This window comes from Amblyomma mixtum, chromosome 1, assembly GCF_055824585.1.
Source record: "Amblyomma mixtum isolate Tamu chromosome 1, ASM5582458v1, whole genome shotgun sequence".
Taxonomy (NCBI): Eukaryota; Metazoa; Arthropoda; class Arachnida; order Ixodida; family Ixodidae; genus Amblyomma; species Amblyomma mixtum.
The window spans coordinates 310,276,578-310,297,480 of record NC_143012.1 but is presented as its reverse complement, the minus strand read 5'-3'; the positions used below and the strand labels follow the sequence as shown (position 1 = coordinate 310,297,480).

At 43.3% G+C, this 20,903-nt stretch overlaps 1 protein-coding gene across 2 annotated transcripts in view; it reads left to right on the top strand.

The window, feature by feature from the left end:
- The window catches only part of LOC149372411 (phospholipid-transporting ATPase VA-like), a 122,006-nt gene extending 102,418 nt beyond the window's left edge, over positions 1-19,588 (top strand). For both annotated transcript variants that reach the window (XM_089566880.1, XM_089566878.1), the window contains exons 13-23: positions 825-910; positions 1,436-1,666; positions 4,135-4,215; positions 5,049-5,396; positions 6,087-6,141; positions 8,904-9,106; positions 9,863-10,063; positions 10,947-11,027; positions 12,426-12,530; positions 14,767-14,954; positions 16,816-19,588. In XM_089566880.1, coding sequence (XP_089423006.1) covers positions 825-910; positions 1,436-1,666; positions 4,135-4,215; positions 5,049-5,396; positions 6,087-6,141; positions 8,904-9,106; positions 9,863-10,063; positions 10,947-11,027; positions 12,426-12,530; positions 14,767-14,954; positions 16,816-17,107 — 1,871 coding nt within the window. In that variant the 3' untranslated portion in view covers positions 17,108-19,588. The remainder of the gene's footprint in view (positions 1-824; positions 911-1,435; positions 1,667-4,134; positions 4,216-5,048; positions 5,397-6,086; positions 6,142-8,903; positions 9,107-9,862; positions 10,064-10,946; positions 11,028-12,425; positions 12,531-14,766; positions 14,955-16,815) is intronic.
- The last annotated feature ends 1,315 nt before the right edge of the window (positions 19,589-20,903 follow it).

Genomic DNA, 20,903 nt, shown 5'->3' with positions numbered 1-20,903 from the left:
CATCTGCAGGCGCATTGTGCACCTGACTTTGTTTCGTGCTGCGTGGAGTGCAGAGCCACATGCTCACTTATTCGCTCTAAATGTGGTAGCCTTTAGGTGGTATTCACATGGGACCTTGACATGAAGGGGTGTGCAGACTTCTGTTGCCTTCCAATGGCACTCCCTCCCACTGCACCGCATTCACATAGGTAGCCGGAAGCCAAGGGGGACATCATTGTTATCATGCTAACCACTGCCTAAAACAGGGAACACCGCCATGGACACCCCATAGAACATTGGATGCAAACATGCCAGACGCAAAAGGATACGACCGCTCAGGCTGCGCCTGTATATATAAGAAAAAAAACATGCAAGTTCTCATCTCTGCCACTGGAGCAAAACCAGAGGCCACATCACCACACCACCTCACAAAGACATGTCGTGTGCACAGTCACCCTCGCTTAACAAGGGATTCCAACCCTGTCGTTTGCCTGTTGCGGCCACCGTATCACTGCAAGCTGTGGTCAAAGTGACCATTTGCTGCTTATATTTAATAAGCGACTCACATCTCCCTTCCTTTGAAGACAGTTGTGTCTTCTTGTTGTATCCTGTTCTGCTCTGTGAACAAGCTTAGGCCTTGTGCCTTAGTGAAAGGCATTTTAAAGTTTAGAGCTAATGTCACTATAAATTCCTCTATCTTTTTATTTTTTCCTGCTGTTCATATTCATTGCATGCCTTGTATTTATATATATATACTTTGTTGTCTGCACATCAGAGCATCGGATCAGTTCATGCACTCTTGTAAGACAGCCATGCTTTGTACTACCTCTTTTCTTTTTCTTCAGCTATGCGCCAAGTGATAATGCGTACCCAGCAGCACCTGAACCAGTATAGCAAGAAGGGTCTTCGTGTTCTGTGCATGGCTAAAAAGGTGGGTGAGCTGCTCATCCTTTCGGATGATCTGGCCTTTTTTTTTTTGCTCCATATTTGTTTTTGTTTGTTTGTCCCCCCCCCCCCCCCCCCTTGTGTTGCTTGTTTAATGTGTGCATTGCGTTTCAAGGATGGACCATTAGGGATGGCAGTTTTGTTTATTTGCAGTCTTGTTTCCGAGTTCATAAATTGTACACTCTGAGGAAGCAACAAAGGTGTGTGCAGTAATGTTTTCAATAGAGTGTGCCGTTACACTGCGGTAGGATGGTTAGGAACTGACAGCACAAAAAATTTATTGCAGCTCCCCTGATATAGGTGCGTGTGTGGCTGTAAGGTGCATGTCTCCAGTGAATTATTAGCTACCATTTAGAATAGTTGTAGCATGATGTCATTGTAACTTCCAGCTACTCAACCATATACAGATCTGTCCTTGACTTTGTACAAAACTGAATGCTTGAAAGTTGCATTCCAGTAACTGGATAGTTGTTGCCTTTTGAACTCGCTTATCTTGTCTTCATCAAATCAGGTGCTGGAAGATGAAGAGTACGAAGAGTGGCTCGAACAGCACAAGGCCTCTGAACTGAGCGTGGGGGACGCTGAGGACAGGCTGGTGAGCTCAGCTCGGCTGATGGAGACCAACCTGGAGCTGCTAGGTGCTACTGGCATTGAGGACAGGCTTCAGGAAGGGGTTCCCGAGACCATCGCGGCATTGCGAGCAGCCGGCATTGTCATATGGGTCTTGACGGGGGACAAGCAGGCAAGCTCCTTTTTTTTTTTCATTTATTTTGAGTCGAGGAAGAATGGAGCAACTTGTTCGGTTACAGATTGTGATGGCCACTTTCTTTCTGCCATGCATGTCCAGCCTTTGTGACTAATTGTTGTTTCAGAATGTTTTGTTGAGAAAACAACATGCTGTGAAATGAAATTACATGTTAACAGAATAAAGCTTGACTATCGGCTGGTTGAAACAATAATTGGTATGAAGTACCTACTAGCCACCTTCATTCCTTTTCTAAATGTAATTGACTGCAAGGCAGCACACTGTTACCTTGGGATGCCACAAGAGTGTGCAAGAAGGCGGTGAAATTCCTGTCATTTGGGTGTATAGTGGCATCATCTCTGCATTACAATTGCATGTGACCTAACTTGCACATTGCAGCAATGGTGCATCATTGTCACCCTGAATTTGTATGTTAGATATGATTACCGTGAACCCACAAGATTGGTATCATCAGGTGCAGCGATGATTTGTGCAACTGTGTAGGTCCCGAGTGGTGTGCCATCTGCAAGCTCTTCTTATCAGAATCAAGAACTGTGCTTTCTTTTCAAATTGCCCATCATTGCGCAAGTTGCCGAGTGAAATCTGCTGCTCTGATGAATTATTCTGGTTCTCAACCCAAGTGGTTGCAAAGCCCTAGTCTGAGCCTGAGTCTAGCTTCGGGACTCAAATTACAGTAATTTCTCGTGATGCATTGAATAGAGTTGTGCATCTGCTGAGAGCTTGCATGTCCACAACAGAAAGAAAAAAAGCATGCATCTGGGATTTTATAGTAGTATTAGGGCATTGCAGCATATAATTGTGGCTACACTGCCACTGTAACAATGTGGAATCTACGCATGTACCCTGTTAAATTTATAACAGCCCAGGCACAAGTAGAATCCAATAAGGGTGTTGTAAAGTGGCATTTGTGCTCATGTGTGAGTGTTAGTGTGTTACATGTGAGAGAGAGAATATTCTTTTGTTCGTTAATATTGTTTTGTAGGCACAGACCTCTTAGACCTTTCACTTTGTTAGCAGTATGACTGCTGGTTTCTCGTAATCTATTGTATTTTATTTTTTATTTTTATTTAGAACATACTGCAGGCCTACAGTAGGCCCAAGCAGGAGGGGCAAAATACATAATATATGCAAAAAAGAACAGTTTTAGCAAAATTGAAAAATGTTAAATACAAGTTGTAACACAAAATACAGCAATAAATACAAGGCTCAGATGCAAAATACAAAAAGTAAACATAGAAATAAATGGCTCTCAAATTAAATGCTGTGAAGAAAACATTGAGTCAAAAGAATCAGCTCTGGTTAAGAGATCTGGCGGACACCTGTTCCACTCCTCAATGGTGCGCGGAAAAAATGAGTATTTAAAGGCGTTAATCCTAGCACTGTAAGGGGTTAATTATTGTGTATGATGATTTCGTGTTTTTCGCGTAGTGTTAGGTTTAAGGAAGGGGTCTGCATTCATAGACAGTTTATGGTTTTTTAGTAAGAAAAGTAGTTTCAGTCTTTGAATTTTCCGGCGCAGCTGTAATGTTTCAATACCGTGAGTTCGCATGAGGGTCGTTGGTGAGTCAGTTACACGATACTTATTTTTATTTAGAATAAGTTGCATAGGCATTGTGACCAGAGGGTTGTGTGGGCAAAGCAGAGGGGTGCGAGAGGGAAAGGCAGGAAGGAGAGGGAGAAGTGGAGAGGTTGCGTGCTGCAATAACGCCCCTACGGGGAGTGAGAGGAACTAGCGAGGGAAGGAGTGTGAAAAGGAAAGGGAGAAGTGGAGGCGCACAGCAGTACCTCCCCCGGCGGGAGTGCAAAGAACTATAGTCTGATACAACTCAAGAACCAAGTGGCTTTTCACATCAAAGAGGCCTCTTCCAGCCAATGGCTTTGGCCGATTCTCATGTGCCTGCTAGTGTGACAATGCAAGGAGTGGTGTGAGAGGAGTGACAATGCAGTAAGGGCTATCCCTGACTATGGAAGAGCTATCCCCTTTCATTGGCCACTCCCTGCATTGTCAGGCTAGAATGTTCATGAGAATCGACCGATGCCATCGGCTGGAAGAGAGTCCTTCATCCTTTAACAGGAAAAAGCTGCTTCGTTCTTGAGTTGTATCCGATTACAGTGCATGCATCGGAGGCGCCACCATAAGAGTGATTGGAGGAGTGCAAAAGGGAGAGGAAGTGGAGGTGCTGTGCATTTAAAAGGTCAATATTAAAAACAAATTTGAAAAGGCAAAAATAAAATCGCACTGTTGACGCAAAAATACCACGTGCACTTGCCCTGAACACAGTGTTATGCTGAGAGTGCTTTGAATAGCATAAGTGAAAAGTTTTGGCTAAGCTACACTCATCTTTAAGATATCATCAGTCTTTGACAGATATGGATGATGAAGTTTGGATGTTTTCATTTAAGCATTCTGAAGTGCAATGGATGTGGTTGGTCTTGTTTTACAGGAGACTGCTGTAAATATTGCCTACTCATGCCGACTGTTCTCAGCAGACATGGAGGTGATCACGCTCAATGCTCGCTCACAGGTAAGCTTATGGCACTTTTTATAACAGCATTATTACGGTTCTTTAAATAAGTCTAGTGCGCATGATAATGGCTGCTGTGGCTGCGCAAATTTTTTGCTCATAATAGTCAATTTTGCCTGAAATGCAACATGTTTATTGTTTGCATAATTATAGCTTGCAGTTGGCCTCAGTTTTGTGGTAATACTATATGTGATGAAAGACATAGTGTGAACGTAAGCTCAACATATATGTACTTGAAGTACTGTACAACAGTATTCTATTTTTTTGTGTGCTACTAGTAAAAAAAACGCCAAGAAGAATTTTTTGTTTGTGCCAGTGCACATATTGATTCATATGGGAAGAAAACAGTCAGTTTAATGGTGAAATAGACAGGATACAAATCTTGAAAATTACTATTGTCAAGCTCTGCAGAATTTCCAGTTTTTTAGCAGGGCTTGCCACTACCTTAAACCTGCCAGCCTTATGAGAGTGAGCATTTACCCACATTGCTTAATCTTATCACACTGATGATGGGCACATTGTCAAAAGACATGCACTTGAATGACTGACTGCTGCTAAGAATTGGTGTTTCGTGGATAGGTCACTGCATGGTATAGATGCTTTTTAAAGTGGTACTATGATAAAGCTTTCAATAAAATACCTTGGTATTTTGCAACAATACTGCATCAGCTAACTGAGCTCACCCATTACGTGGCTGTCTGCGCAATGCTCTCTTCCATAATGCCCTGTGAGCATGCGTCTTGTCCATATTTGGTGTGGTTGAAAAAGCAGCTGCACTTCCAAACCCTGGAAGCATGCTTGTTCACTTCTGGCCCTTTGCCTGGCACTTGCAGGAGGCTACCGAAGAGACCATCCGTTTCTACCTGGAACAGGTCGACCGGTGCCTGACATGCTTCAGTGTGGACATTGACGATACGCAGAGGCGGCGCTCTTTTTCCACCCTCCTGTCACGACTGGGCAACTTCCTTTTTGGGAGGCGTGGCCCAGCGAGAAGCGATGAAGTGGGCGACGATGCACAGCCGCGGTTCGGCGCTTCACTCAGGCATCGAAAGAAGAGGGCACTCGTCATCGACGGACGCACCCTGAGCTACATCTTGGAGCGCTCTGCGGATCAGCTGTTCCTGCGTTTGGCGCAGCAGTGCAGTGTGGTGCTGTGCTGTCGAGCCACACCACTGCAAAAGGTGATCATAGTGTTGAGAAGTCGATTGGAGTAATTCTAGTCATATCTTGTGCGCTGTCTTTCTCTGAGTTAAATTTCTAGGCACAATTTGAAGGCGAAAGGCTGAAGTTTGCTGTTTCAGTGAAATGGATAACAAACGAGTACCTGTGTGTGCTTGCTTAGCAGTGCAATAGGGGTATGATGCTGTGTTGCATTGATGTGCTCTTTACAAATAGTTCTCTGTTTGAAAGTCAGCTGCTAATTTGCCCTTGCTAAAGGGAATGGAAGAGTGCAGTTAAAATGAGGTTACCAGGATCAGAGAACCTTGATGTACGCACATTTGCAACTAGACACTGTGTTGCAAGCCATGCCAAATTAGCTAATCCAGCACTGAGGTGCTCTAAAAGACTATCTTGCTGTTTGCAAACCGGCTGTAAGCTCCGAGTTTAGCAGTGCAACAAGAATGTTTTCGCGATAACGTTCTATTTCTGAATGTGGTGCCATCCAAGAAGCCGCTTATAAATTTATAAATCTCTCTGCATGAGAAAGTTGGTAGTACATCCTTCATCTGCAAGGGCAAGGAATTTTTTATGTCCCCACATTAGTGACTGGAAAGGTAAAAGTGTTCGCTGCTTGTCTTGACATGGTTCCAGGTTCTGATTTAAGCTCTCTCACCCCCCCCCCCCCCCCCCCCCCCTTTTTTTTTTTTCAGGCATGTGTGGTGAATCTCATTAAAGACAGACTGAATGTGCTGACTCTTGCCATAGGTGAGTCCTGCTCTGTTTCTGCATAGCCTATATTTGTGGCACATGCTTGTCAATTGTTTCCTCATTGTCTCTACTAGAAAAGAAGGCAACTCACACTGTCCTGTCCGTCCTGTCATGTCCTCTGTGTATTCGTCCTAAAAGTTAGCGCTGCTTAAATTTTAACGAAAGAAATGCATAACCAACTAGCCCCGCAACGTGTTTTACTAAATCACACTGTAAACATTGAAAGTTTAGAAGAATGGCAGGTGCTCACTAGCTTAAATTGCTGAAGCATAATGTTGGAACCATAGGGGGAACAGTTCTGCTCTAAAATGGCAACAGTGCACAAATTTTCAAATAATCCTGGTAAAAGAACTTAATGTAGCAAAAGGAAAAACTGCACGAGTTTGAAGGCGGCATACATGTTTATATCTACCTCTTGTCTTATGTGTGTGTGCGTGGACCATGTAGTTTCTTTAGCGTTATAAATTCAGCACCATGAGCAGATATCTACCGGATGTCCCAGCTAAATGTGCCCAAAAATTCAAGTAGTTGGAGTGTTCTAGGCAAGTGAAGCCAATTGAGTGCTGTTCAAAGTCGCACGCACTAGACAGCAGTGTTTTTTTCGTTCTGAAAACTTAATTGCTGAAGACCACTTAGCTAACTTTTTAAATAGTCTCTTGAATAAAGTATCAATGTTAAGTTGTCAATCGCCTTGAGAAACTATTGGTTAAGTGTTTGCACCAAGGTGCCATTTACATAGCTTTTTTTTTTACCAACATTAAAAGAAGGTCCCCATGATACGAAAGCTTGCATGAGGGATTCATGCTACCTCGGAGTCCCAAGAAGTATCTCAAGGAACAAAATCCACTTTTTTTTTCTGGAGCACTGTCCCTAATGAGGCTTTGTATGTGCACTGGACGAGAGATGAGATATGCACCAGCAGCTGTCACTTGGTAACTTTTGTATTCTGCAGGTTTCTTATAATGCCGGTAAATAAAGCTGCGTAAACGGTATGTTGCTGCAGACATATCTCCCAGCTATTCTATTCTTCACTCTCAATAGCTCTCAATTGGTTTCAGTGGGCTTGGACACTCCATCTTTTTTAAAAGCGTGGTTACTTTTAGCTGGAACACCTCGTAGTATATGCAGCAGCACTCATGAAGAATTACACAAGACTATTCTCACCTTGCATGTCATAATAGCTTTTGATCAGTCCCTTGATGTATAAGAGAATGCTTTCAGACTAAAAGTACTGTGTTCGAAGGTTTGAGAGAATTTCTTTTTTGTTAAAATTTTGTTGTATTAGGACTCCTAATCGCTAAGTCATCTTGATATATGTTTCCAGCGAGAAAGCTAATGGTTTACAGCCATAAAAGTAGACAGTGAACGTACACAAGTAATCACAGATCTAAAATATTCTGCAGATTTGTAAAGTAGTTTGTAAGAGTGCTTTAGTAGTGACGAAAAGGAAAGTACTGGGCTGCTGCTTTTTTTAGAGGCAGAAATGTGCTAGGCTTTTTGCTATACTTCAAGACAGTGGAATCATTCGATTACAGTATTTTCCGGTGTATAAGACGCGGTTTTTTTTTCAAAAATCTTGCTGGTGCGTCCTATACAAGGGTGCGTCTTATATGCGAAGTTTTCGTTTTTTTTTTGCAAGTTCAGAAATTACTCAGGTTCATGTTCAAGCTTTTTCACCGAAAAAATATTACTACCAATAACGCAGTAGTAACATGGTTAATACTTCAATACGGGGACCGCCGTGCGCAACTTTTTTAGGTGAACTTTATCATGAAACGGCGGAGTTGACCACTTCCGGGATCTTTAACACGTGGCTGTTTCGGAGGCCCCAAGCAAAGGTAATATGAAATTCCAAAAGATGGCGACAGTCGCGCTTCTCGCCATTGTCAAGACAAGCCAAGAGAAGCCGACGTTTTTTTTTAGTCACCCTTTGCAAGTACGTAGTGCGAAGAGAATGCTTCAGCCGCGTTGCCTTTTCGATAGTGCATCCGAAGATGAAGGCTTTGAAGGTTTTATGTAAAAATAAATTGTTATGGACATAAAGAGAGTTCTTTCACTTTTTTTCTTTTGTGCTAAAACATGGGCGGGTATGGCGTGAGTGTTGCCTTTTTCAGTCACTTAGCGTTGCTTAAGAACTTCTCACACGTACGGTGCATTTTGCGATGGTCGCATAAGCATGTTTAATTAAGCCTCACTAGCCTAACTGGGTAAATTGGGGTGCGTCTTATACACGGGTGCGTCTTATATACCGATTTTTTCAATGACAGCCTGCATATATGGCGGGTGCGCCTTATACAAGGGTGCGTCTTGTACACCGGAAAATACGGTACTGTAAGAGCACCTGGCTGTGCAAGCAGCTTGCCATTGGAGGACGTAAGCCTTAAAGAGCACAAGTTTTGGTAGCTGAAATATACATCAATTCTGTAACACTCTTAGAGCATGGAATATGAAGTTCAAGAAAATGTAGACAGTGGCCAATGGTGCCTAGTCACCCGTACACTAAGAAAAGATAACAAATTTCCCTAAAAGCTAAAGCTTTTTTGAACGTTTATTGTATTTATGCTTGCAGGATGCCTGTCAGGGCAAAAACAAATTAATTTCTGCTGGTTATTCTTAGACACATGTTCATTGCCATTTTAATTGTGATAGGCTAATTGAATGGCAGGGTGCTCAAGGTGGGCATTGGTGCTCTATTTTATTTTAGCACATCGCATTCGCAGTGCTGAACTTAGGTAGCATTGGTCACATTGTCTTTGCAGGTGATGGTGCCAATGATGTGAGCATGATCCAGGCCGCCGACATAGGTGTTGGCATCAGCGGCCAGGAAGGCATGCAGGCCGTCATGGCGAGCGACTTTGCCCTGGCCCGGTTTCGCTACCTTGAGCGATTGCTTCTAGTCCATGGACACTGGTGCTACGACCGGCTGGCCCGGGCTGTAGTCTACTTCTTCTATAAGAATGCCGTAGGTCGCCTCTCTAGTGCATTTTGAACTGTATCACCATTGCATGCATTCACTTATGGTTGCTGGCACTACCAGGTCAATTGTCGCAGGCTACTTTATTTTCAAAATGCCCAGACACAAATGTATTGTTTATATCGTGGCTTTTTGCTTGTGTTGGGAAGCTGTTTACGTCGTTACGTGCATGTGTCATTCCTGATATTGAGCTTTCCCTAACTTTACTTCTAGTTTAATAGGGGTCACAGAAAACTTAAAGAACCATAAAATAACAAGACAGAAAAAGAGATTGGCCGTTACTATCTAAAAACGCTCGTTCCTTCTCCGACAGCAAAATTGAAGGCTCACTGACACAGCCCTTTGTCTTAGCAATATGATAGGCTTCGATGATTTCCCTAGTCTTCTGGTCGTGATGCGAAAAGCTCACTGTCGTTAGATCCAATTGGGTTGGCAGGACTTATCTTGTTCCCTGTGCTTACGCACATGACTTACGCACATGAAAATTTTGCTGTCGGAGAAGGAACAAGCGTTTATAGATAGTAACGGCTAATCTCTTTTTCTGTCTTGTTATTTTATGGTTCTTTATGTTTTCTGTGACCCCTATTTGTTCCCAGCGTTGCAATAAACGTTTCTAGTTTAATTACTGCATCACTGGTGTGCTTGAGGTCTGTCGAAAAGGTTTGAAAGTAGGTCAGCTATCATGTTGGCCTGTGATAACTGGTTGTGTGGCCCATGTCTGATTTGGTCTGCCCTGCGTTCCAGGCATTCATATTCATCCTCTTCTGGTACCAGCTGTACTGCGGGTTCACAGGGTCGGTTATGATTGACCAGCTCTACCTGATGCTGTACAACGTACTGTTCACCTCACTGCCACCGCTTATCCTGGGCATCTACGACCAGGACTGCCCTGCACACCTGCTGCTCAAAAGGCCTGGCTTATACACGCCAGGCCGAAAATCCAAAGTGAGTATCGTAGATTCACTCGGCAGATTGCTTCAAATAGCATGTAGGGTACCCTTGTTCCAAAGTCGGGGATCGGCAGCATTGTTCCTCAGCACCAAACGCTTATTGGTTAGACTTGGTTTGCATTAATGTCCTGAAAGTGCATGTGAGCTATGAGGGACGCTGTAGTGGAGGACCCCGGAATAATTTCGACCACCTGGGGTTCCGCAGTGTGCACTGACATCAGGCAGAGCGTGGGCATTTTATGCATTTTATGCATTTTGCCTCCACTAAAATGCAACCACCACGGCCAGGATTTAATCTCATGGCCTTGGGCTAAGCATCCAAATTCCTAAGCTAGTGAGCCACCGTGGTAGGTGTAGTTTAGTTAGGTCAGTAAAAGTAGTTGCAATGGTTCGCTTGAAAGTGCACGCACAATATCTGTACTCATCCTAATGGTAGGAAGTTGCTGAGAACTGCAGTTGCATAAGTAATTATTCTTTAGGCCATGAGCCATTCAGAATGCAGAAAACTTACCATCCACCCTCCGGTGCGTCTGAGTGAAATGAGCCCAGAATGTGATTGTCGTCTGCAGTCAGAAATAAGCAACCTTGTAAATAAGCTCCTTCACAACGGTGCTTACATCGTTCTAGTCCAAAAATAGTCACTTTCACTTATTAGCTTAGTTTAGTTTGTAGGATTCTTCTAAAATTACGTGAAGAGCATTGCTGCTATCAGTATTGGAAGCCGTGAACAGCAAATGCTTCATCAAGCACATAAACACACTGATGTGCATTGCTTTGTTTCCGGCCTTTTTTTTTTGTTGTTGTTGCAAAACTAGTACATTTTGGAGACGTTGATTTAACATGTAGTTCTTCACATCTTTTTCTTCTCCACTCCCCAGACGTACACCAAGTACTCGTTTTGGGTCAACATGCTCGATGCCTTGTACCAGAGCATTATCATGTTCTTCGTGCCATTTTTTGTGAGTAGACTTTGCTGAATTTTGGCCTTCTTCAACTGTCTCTTTTTAGTACTAGTGACTTGCCTGTCTGCCTGCTTCCTCGGTGTTCCAACTAACTGCTCTTGTCCCATCTTTTTTCTTGTTCTGTTTGTTCAGGGATCCTCTCACAGCTGTAGTTTGCCCTAGCTGCTGTGATTTGTTCTGTCCCCATCAGCTACTCTTGATTTATCCATGCTAGTTAAATCTACTTACAGGGGCATTTTGACACTCTGCTGGAGTGCTTTTTGTGACGTTTTTTTTCTTCTGCTGAGTGTCCTCCCTTAATGATGCAGCATGTGCAGTGAGATGGAGCACATTTCATATATAAGTGTGTTAAAATGGAAAGGGAAAGCGATTTTAATCTGTTTCTGATTTTGTTAGCTATTATAAGAAGAAATTTTCATTTTCTGTTTTTGTTTGCTTTTACTAGACATTTAATTAAAGAGGTGACTTAAGCCATGCTACCATTTATCTCTTGCTGATTCTTGCATCCCTCATATATGAGTGATAGCGAAACTGTCTGCCAGGAACTCTGAGGACGAATTGAAGTTGGCTTGTATCAACAGTGTACCGCATTATAACCACAAAGAGAAGCTAGAAAAGACCAGGAAATGAAACACGGGTGTCACCATTGCCGGCTGATTTCACTGGTAAACCGTGTGCGTTGACAGCAATTTTTGAATGCAGATCCCAGAGGCTGGGCTACATTGCCAGTCACTTCAAAATGATGGCGACCAGTCCTTCTCGGTGTAGATGTCACAAGTTTGAATTAGATGGCGCGAAAATTTTAAAATTCAATTTTCTTAGCCATAAATACATCTTTTGCTGCAAGACTCAAGTCAGCATAGCCCAGAGAGATCCAGAGAATCAATTTTTGGCGAGAACAATAATTGAATGCAAGTTTCCTCAGTGTCCCTTTAATGTAGTTTAGTAAATTTAACAAGAAGAAATTATATACTGTCACATATGGTACAGTAAACAGACTATTTTGGTGTGATAACCAGTTTGAGCTGTGGCAGCTGGGGGCTAAATTTCAGAAGGCTAATGGTGTGTGTGGCATTGTGCTCCTTGCACTAATTTCCTGGTCTACATGTTTACTTCACTGGGTTGTATGCGCTTGACAAGACTGGCGAGAATTTCCACAGGGGCCCCTTTTAGTCGTAGGGCAGTAGTACGTAGTGCACTGCATTTTCTTTATTTTTCCTTCGTAATTTTTTTTTTCCATTCTTGCTGCTTTTGGCCCTACTTTGCTGCCATGGCAGAGACCTTGCTGTAGAGCCTTCTTTAGTTGATGTGCGTTTCCTTTGGTTGTCCCCCCCTCTCCCCTGCTGCACCTTCGTCCCTCCCCTGCCCTCCACATGTGCACAACCACGACACAAGGTGTACTATGACAGCGATGTGGACATCTGGGAGTTTGGGACCACCATTTGCACCGCGTGCTTCTGCGTCCAGATGCTGCACGTTGCCATTGAGTGCAAGTCTTGGGTGAGGACCCTTCCCTAGCGCTCGGCGAAGGCGGCTGTACTTTTGGCCATGCCGATGTTGCACGGTCGACTTCCATTATATTAAGCCTCGGCTAGTGGGAATGTTTGCTCGGTTTGTCTGTGATGGATATGATTTTATCTTAATGGTACAAGAGGACAGAGAGCGCCATAGCTACGTATTATGGTCTGCACAAGATGTGGTCTGAGACTCATTTTACCCGATTGCACCCCAGAGAAGCCAAGGAGCCTGTTCATCTCTCCTCGAGGCTCCCAACAAGCCTCTGTACTCTGTGGGCAAAATTTTGCAAATTTAATCTTTCAGTATCTGCCTTTTGTCAATGACAACGAGGGTTGCCACCTATGCCGGACATGCAAAGAGTTAGTTTCAATCAAGATCCGCAAAGCCAGGGGGCACTAGTGGCACTCCGACTGCATGTGCATTGCGACTTTGAGGCCTCCAAAGTCACCAAAATTGGCACATGCTTGTTTGTACAGCAGTGCTTTCTCGCCTGCTCTCACTGGCCTCTGTGTCAGCAAACCATGAGCCAAAACATTCTGCTTCTAGCTTTTGTTCACACTCTTAGCTGTTTGGGCTGTTGCTGCAGCTGCAATGGAAATGGGAGTTGTAGATGTCTATATTGAGTTTGGGGAGCAGTGTAATTGAGAGTGAGGACTGATCACTCCCCCTTTCCCTCAAAAGGCCATCTTAATCTTACATAGTCATTTGCACAGCACCATCTTCCAAATATAAGTGCAGCCCACCATAGCAAGATATTTTAAGTGAATAAAAGTGCATTTTAGTGGAAATTTCCAAACCACTCTTTAATTCAACCTTTAGATGCTGTAAATGAAGCATACATGTTTTGCTGAAGCCCATTTAATGTAAGTCGACAGTGCATAGCTGACTTGTATAACTAAACACACCATCAGCATACATTCACCTTGATGTCTGGTTTTCATGCTTAAGTTGTACATGTTCTCAGTAAATTTCTGAAAAAAAAAAAAAAATCTCCTGAAGCTGGTTATTTATTTACACTTGCAGTGTTTAGTTTAGTGTTTAGTTAGTTTAGTTTAGTTTAGTTAGTTAGTTAGTTTAGTTTAGCAGTGTTTAGTTAGTTTAGTGAAATACATTGTAGTAGTTGTCATCATCTTATGTAGTATCAGGCCTGTGCTAAGCAGAACATGGAATTGGATTTCTTGAGCAGCCTGAAGGCGAAAGAGCCAGAAAACTGATGCAGCAAATATGACAAGTCACGTCTACTCATGGTACCTGTTTTGCAGCCAGAGTTGTACATCTGCCACTATTGAACTTGAATGGACCTAAGTCATAGACTTGGAAGGATTTAAAATAACGGGATGGAACAGTACTGCTTGTCTATGGAGTAGAATGGAAATGAGCTGGTATTGTCTTTATAATGAATGCTTCAGAAATATAAGAGCAAAAGTACGGCTGGAGCCTCCTACAGTGCTCTGTTTAGATAGATGCATTCAACATGTCATTGCTTAGCATTAACTATAGTCAGTGAAAACGAGGAAAGTTGAAAATGATTCCGAACTAGATATAAGCTTCGCTCTATTTCAGGCTCATTACCGATTTTTTTATGTGCGCATTAAAAGATATAGACAGCAGCTGATGCTTGAGATGCTACTAGGGGAGATGAATTTGTGTCAAGCTCTATGAACGCGCAGCTGGAATAGAGTGAAAGTGAGCTCTCACTTGTAGCGCTGTAGGATTCAGCCATGTTACCTTTATTGGAGTCTAGTCTGAGTTAAGAAAGAATGTTGTGCTCTAAACCTGTCATAAACCTGTCTGTCATAGTTTATTTATTGTTAGACACTGTGGTGTTTGTTGGAGCCTCGATTTGGTTGCGGAAGGCCCAGATTCACAGTCTGCAAGGGTTATCACTGGTGCCATTATTCTTGTTGCACCGAAAGCATTTGCTTAGCTTGCACAAAGTGAAAAAATGGACTCTTTCACATTTCCCCTTGCTGGCTGTAGTGACCTGTCTTATCTGACTGCAGTGACAGAGTGTTTGGTTCAGTCCGCAGGAGAGTACCTATTTGCTCTCAGTTTAGTACTCTTCTTTTGGCCCTCCTAGAATATATTATGACTTGTGGTTTCAACTTTAAAAGTTCAAAAGAAAAATTTTTATTGCAAAAATTTTTTTTTGCAGTCGGTGTAATTTGGAAGAACCGCACACCCTGGCTAACATTGCACGTGGCACATCTCTTTCCAGACACTAATGCATGGGATGTCCATAGTGGCCAGCTTCTTTGTCTACTTTGGATTTGCTCTGCTGTACAACAGCGTCTGCTACGACTCTCCGACCCTGCAGAACCCATACTGGGTCATGCAACACGCCATGGCCTCTGCACAGTTCTGGTTCTGCCTCTTGCTTATTCCGGTTATCAGCTGCCTTCCCAGGTGAGAGGGACTGCCTGTGCATAGTGCTATCTGTCTTCCAGGATCCTGAAAGTGTTGGGGCAACCTTCATATTATGTAGTGCCAACACCCCATCCCACACCAATGCAAATTCGTGGTTGCGAGTACACTCGGATTCACCATGAAGGCGGTCACATCAGGCTCAACCTACTTGGATAAGGTGCTCGACTGCAGTTTACGAGGGGGTACCCAAAAGAAACCGGACTAAATTTTTTGGTCGGCAAAGCTTATGTGGTACCGCGTTTTGCCACTAGGAGCGCATAGAACGAACATTCCAAAGTCAGTAAGCCAAGTGCCGTCGTTGAAGGAGGTCAGACTAGTTTAGGCAGAGTTTTAGAGTGACGACTATTTTGTGTGAATGTCGTTTTTGCAATGGCTGATTTTCGTGAACAGCGTGCGCCGGTGAAATTTTGATTTTTGCTGGGAAAAAGTTGAATGGAAACTCTTGAAATATTAAGAAAGACATACAAGGACGATGCTATGGGGACAACTCAAGTGTTCCTGAATCGAATCCTGAATCAAAGCAACAGTCATGTCAATGGAAAACTTCAAATTCACCTCGCCTCAAGAAAGCTTGTCAGGTGAAACCAAACCTCAAAACAATGCTGATTTTTTTTTTCGACGTGAGAGGAGTCGTTCATTGAGAATTTGTTCCGCAGGGTCAGACAATTAGCCAGGCTTTCTACTTGGATGTTTTGAAAAGATTGAGCAACAGTGTGCGGTGGAAGCGGCCAGATTTGTGGCGGTTGGGTGACTGGTTTTTCCATCATGGCAATGCCCCTGCTCACACAGCCTTGTCTCTACGACAATTTTGGACCAAAAATGGCGTGACCCGTATTCCTCAACCCTCATACTCTCCCGACCTTGCCCCGTGCTACTTTCTTTGTTTCCTAGAATGAAAAAATAGATGAATGCAAAGCTTTTCGCTGATGTTGCTGAGGTGAAGAAAAAAAACGACGGAGACACTGTGAAGCATCACAAAAGATGAATTTAAAAGATGTTTTGAAAAATGGAATGAAAGATTCGACAAGCGTATCATTGCAAGTGGGGAATACTTTGAAGGAGATTGAAGGTCTGTGCTTAAAATGTGAACAAATAAGTTCAAACAAAAATAAGTCCGGTTTCTTTTGGGTACCCCCTCGTATATATTTGCAGTAAGGTCAAACGAAAAACACATGAGCATAGCTGGCCTCTTGGTTATATCCTTCATCGCCACTCTATTTCAGAATACAAGTGACCGTCACTCCAGGGAAAAGCTATTGGTTTTGTTCAACTGACGTAAAACTGATTGCCTTCATATTGGCACAAGCTGTACAAGGTTTAGATAGTTGCAACAATCCTCTTATTCAGCAAATAGATGCTGTCTTGCACATTATGCTATGTTTAGTACCCATTTCAACAGCTGTAGCATTCAAGGTATGAAGTATTGTAGTTACTCTGTATTGATGAAGCCGATTTAATAAGTGAGAGTTCTTTAATTTACTGTAGTCTGACAAACAGAACTGTGCAGTTTCAACTGAGGTAGATTACAGGCTGGACTAAGTAATGATTTCTGAGGTGGCAATACCTGTACTCCTGATGTCCCATTCTGACTCAGTTCTGACACCGCTCAGGAATTCAGAGCTCTATTAAGTTCGGAGGAGTCGGGTCCTCCAGACAGGCCCAGATTATGTGATCTAGGGTAGCTGTTACCTGGCACCTAGTGCATTTTGCGGAATATTGGCCAGGGTAGACAAGCGGTAAATTGAGAGGGGAAGGAAATCAATAGGTAGGCAAATCTTGGACATCCCAGTCGTGATTGTTTGGACTCGGTTTCTGAAACAAAACGCATACTTCCATGCAGGTTTGTGGTGCGAGCCTTGCAGACAAGCCTGACTCCAGGGGATGTTATGCTAACACTGATAGAGGAGAGAACTCGCAAGAGGTCACGTGACTCAACTCGTGGCTCGGTGTCGTGGTCAAGGAATTCCAGAGGTGTGTCAGTGGTGTTTCAGTCTGCCTGCCGGCTGCCCTCAGATGACCTGCCATCCGTGGCTTCGTCGGCACCAACGGCATCCACGCTGGCTTCGTCACACTGCCTGCCGACACGGCCTACATCCTCGGTGGAAGACGTTAGAGCGCCGTTGCCTACATAGCACACCAGCCTACATTGCTAGAGATATGACATACTGTTTTTCAGACAAGCGGGTGTCTTCTGCCATCTGCAGGTTCCCTGTGCCTTCTGTTTTTATTTATTGCGTATGGATTTATACTGCTTCAGTGGTGGTGTCAGCCAATTGTGTGGAAAAGAATGACAGCAGAGACTTTTGCTCAGAAACGCGTTTTGCACAGGAGTGTGCCTTTTTCTGCGATGTTTGCCGTGGTTAGGTGCTGGTTGTGTGAAAAAAAAAAAACATTCTTGACAAGTTTCTGTCGTAGTCCTAATCATGTTGAGAAATAGCGCTGCCTCATATTTTGTTTTGGATCATATGCCATTGTTACCGATAGGCACGCTATGTAGCTTCGGCGATTTCTTAGTTAACATATGCCATCAGTTTTGAAACTTTTGAAGTTCAGCTGACAAGCAAATGTAATTGCACAGCAGATTACATTGGATGAACTTCTCTACTGTTAGAACCTATTTTTCACCTGCCTTTTGACAGGCTTTTTCACCATGTAGGACAGGGTAACATAAGGACTGAACATGTAGTGCTTAAAAAACCATTCTACTAGTATGTATGTATAAAACAAGCTTGAAGATTTGGTGACATCTCTTACAGCTGCATTACATCAGTTAGTACATAATTTTCTGTGGTGGTATGCATGCACAAGGAAATGTGTGAGCTCAATGATCAGCACCCCAGGTTCACATGTGCATTTTGTGTATTCACTGTTTGAGAACACAATATTTTGAGAATGAGTGCTCTGAAGTACCAAGACCACTGAAATTATGTTTGATGTTGAAAATTACTTTGACAACTCAAACTGCCCGTCGTGTACCGCACTCTATAGCAGGCATTTGCCATCTTTTGCCGGAGACGTGGTAAGAAATGCCACATTTTGTGTTTGTTCCACAGGTGTTTCAAGCTTTGTGCAACAATGCTGACCTGGATGGCAGCAATAAGCATGTGAGAAATCACTGCCATAAGCTTGTGGTTCAGAGAAGTGCTGCATAGAGTTGTTATATGCAGTCACACTAGTCATGTTTGCATCACCACACCATTCAGGTGGTACCAACGCAGTCGGTGGATACTGTTGAAGTGCCATTCGTAAACATTTTTTTGTAAAGTGTACTGCCTGCCTATTCTGTTGTTACTTCTAGCGCATTATTTCGTTGTTAATGATTGCATCATCGAATGCTGGTTATGATGAGTAATTTGCTTTTGTGTATGCAGTGTTGTTTTTCTGTTACTTGAATGCATGTATGTGAGTTTAAGTTCATTCTAGGGGCCAAGGAGCACTGTTGAGAGTTGACAATTGCATCATTTTGTTGCTCCACCATTATCATGCTTTGTTATGAATACTGTTCACAATTGATGACAGACATTGTCTTCCGTGTTTAGGCAGTGCGGTGTACTTACGCTGCTGAACAACTGAGTTATTTTAACACCAGCACAAATTGCAAAACATTCCGCCGCTTCTGGAAGGGAAATATTTGTGGGCATGAGTACTTTATCACTGTCTTCATATTTCATGGCTTGTTCTTTACTGCAGCTTACGAACACAACGTCTCAGGTATCTTGCAAGAAGCCTTGTGGAACTGTTAGTTCAGTTGTGTGGTCAAGCAGGGATGCGATTTGTCCAAGACCACTGCCACATTCTGCGTGCCTGATCAGACCTATATGTAACAGGGTACAGGATTCATCGTGACACTCATTTTAGTGTCTGAAGCCACTTCAATACTTGGGCCACGAAGTCCAGACTTGCCCGCCTTCAATGCTAACTGAGGTCAAGAAACAACTATAGGCTTCCCATTTACATGTACGGCGGAAATAAATTTTTAACAATTTAGTAGTGCACTTTGTTTGCGTTATGTCTTTTGTTCCAGCTCTTCTCCTCACAACTTTAAGCGAAGAACACATGTTGCCAGTGCATGAGAACTAATATTATGGCACATTACCTTCCCGGTTCTTTCATTGTTTTGCTTGTGTCTTGTGTCCGGTACACTTATTGTGTGGTGAAGTGCTTACTTTTGCTCTTAAGAAAGACTGTTTTTCTCATGACTGTCTTCACTTTTCCGTCATGTGCCACATTGTCTCCTAAGAGGATTGCACTAATGCAATGAGCTTTCTGCAAAAGCCACTATCATGATGGTTTGATGGTGCATGGTGTAGTGCTTTCCTTTATTAAATTGGTGACTGCCGGTGAGCATACAGAACTATTTATATAATGTCAAGTCGCCTGCTGGCATGATGGTGTGGCTGTCCATTTTTGAAGTACAATGTACATTTTGTACATAGAACAAATGCTTGTCGGCTGTGTAAATATTTGTGTTGTCGTTAGCCTCTTCGGGAAGAGGTGTACGCATTTGTGTGTTTGCCTGCCTGCAGCAGGGTGGTCTGGTGCTTCCACTTTTTCTAATCATGGCACATGGACAGTGGCCATCGAATGTGATAATAAATGCATCTACTGCAACATGTATGGATACCAGTTCCATTCTGCGCACCTTTATCAGACTACAAAAAGGTTAAAACAGTGCCTGTCAGAACACGGTGTTGAAATAAAGCGATTCATTATCACAAGAATAAGCATTGATTGTAGTTTAGTGTCGTTTCTTTTTAAGCGGTGTCGCATATTCACAGAAACCAGAACCAAGTCACATATGTAGGGCTTGGACTTTGAACTGCTTCCAGTGTTATGTAAGTAGGATTGAGAGAGGAGGGAACCTTTCTCAGTGGTACATAATATATAGTTTTAGCAGACCAAATTGACGGTTCGCTCCACTTATGCTGGCCCGCTCAGGACCACGTATTAGTGTTTTAGCTGACTGTAGACAGCGGTGAACCACACATAGAGTACTATCGGGCCGGAATGAAACGCGAACACGGGAACGCGTGGCCTGTGGCTAATTTTGGTACAGCGCGTGCCGTCTAGCAGCGTCCGCGATAAGCTGCTGACGTGTGCACTGGGTTGGTGGCTTCTTCCCTATGCAGCCTTTGCTCGACTTGCCGAGTTTGGCAATCCCCGTCTAGCACCGGCATGGCCCCAGCCACATCGCTTTGAATCCGACGTCATGACTCCGGTCTCGGCTAGCAGGATGACGATGTGGTTTTTGCTCCTCCTAACTACCGCGTTACTTCTCAGTGCAATGATGAAGCTTGACTGCCCAATGCGGTCGGTTATGATTGTGCAAGCGACATCTGCTTCGGCAGGATGTCGAAGGCTCAGGTCGATCATTCTTGTGTGTATGCGTAAAAAAAAATGCGACAATTTTAGTTAAACGTTCTGAAATGTCGCAGAGGCTATGACGGATGCCGTAGTAGAGGGCTAATTTTAATTTAGACCACTTAGGTTTCTTTAAAGTGCGCTTACATCGCACAGTGTACGGGCGGTTTTGTATCTCATCTTAATTGACATACGACCGTCGCCACCTGGATCGAGCCCGTGACATTGGAATTAAAAGCCACTTGCCAAAGCCACTGAGGCGCCGTAAAAAAAAAGTTTCCCAATTTAATTTAGTTTTTATTGACTCTTAATTAATTAATTCACTCTTTTATTCACAGCACAACTGAAATTGCACAAATATTGCACAAATGACGTTTTCCTGAAATGTATGTGATGCAAAAATTAAATACAGACATCACGCCGAAGCGGCCGTCACTAGCACGTTCATGACAGAGGTCATCCGGCAGTCTAATGGCCGAGAGATCGCGCTGAGAGATAACGCGGTCATCAAAGAAAGAGAAAACCGCAACGTCATCCCGCTCGCCCAGATCGTGGACTGGCGAGTGT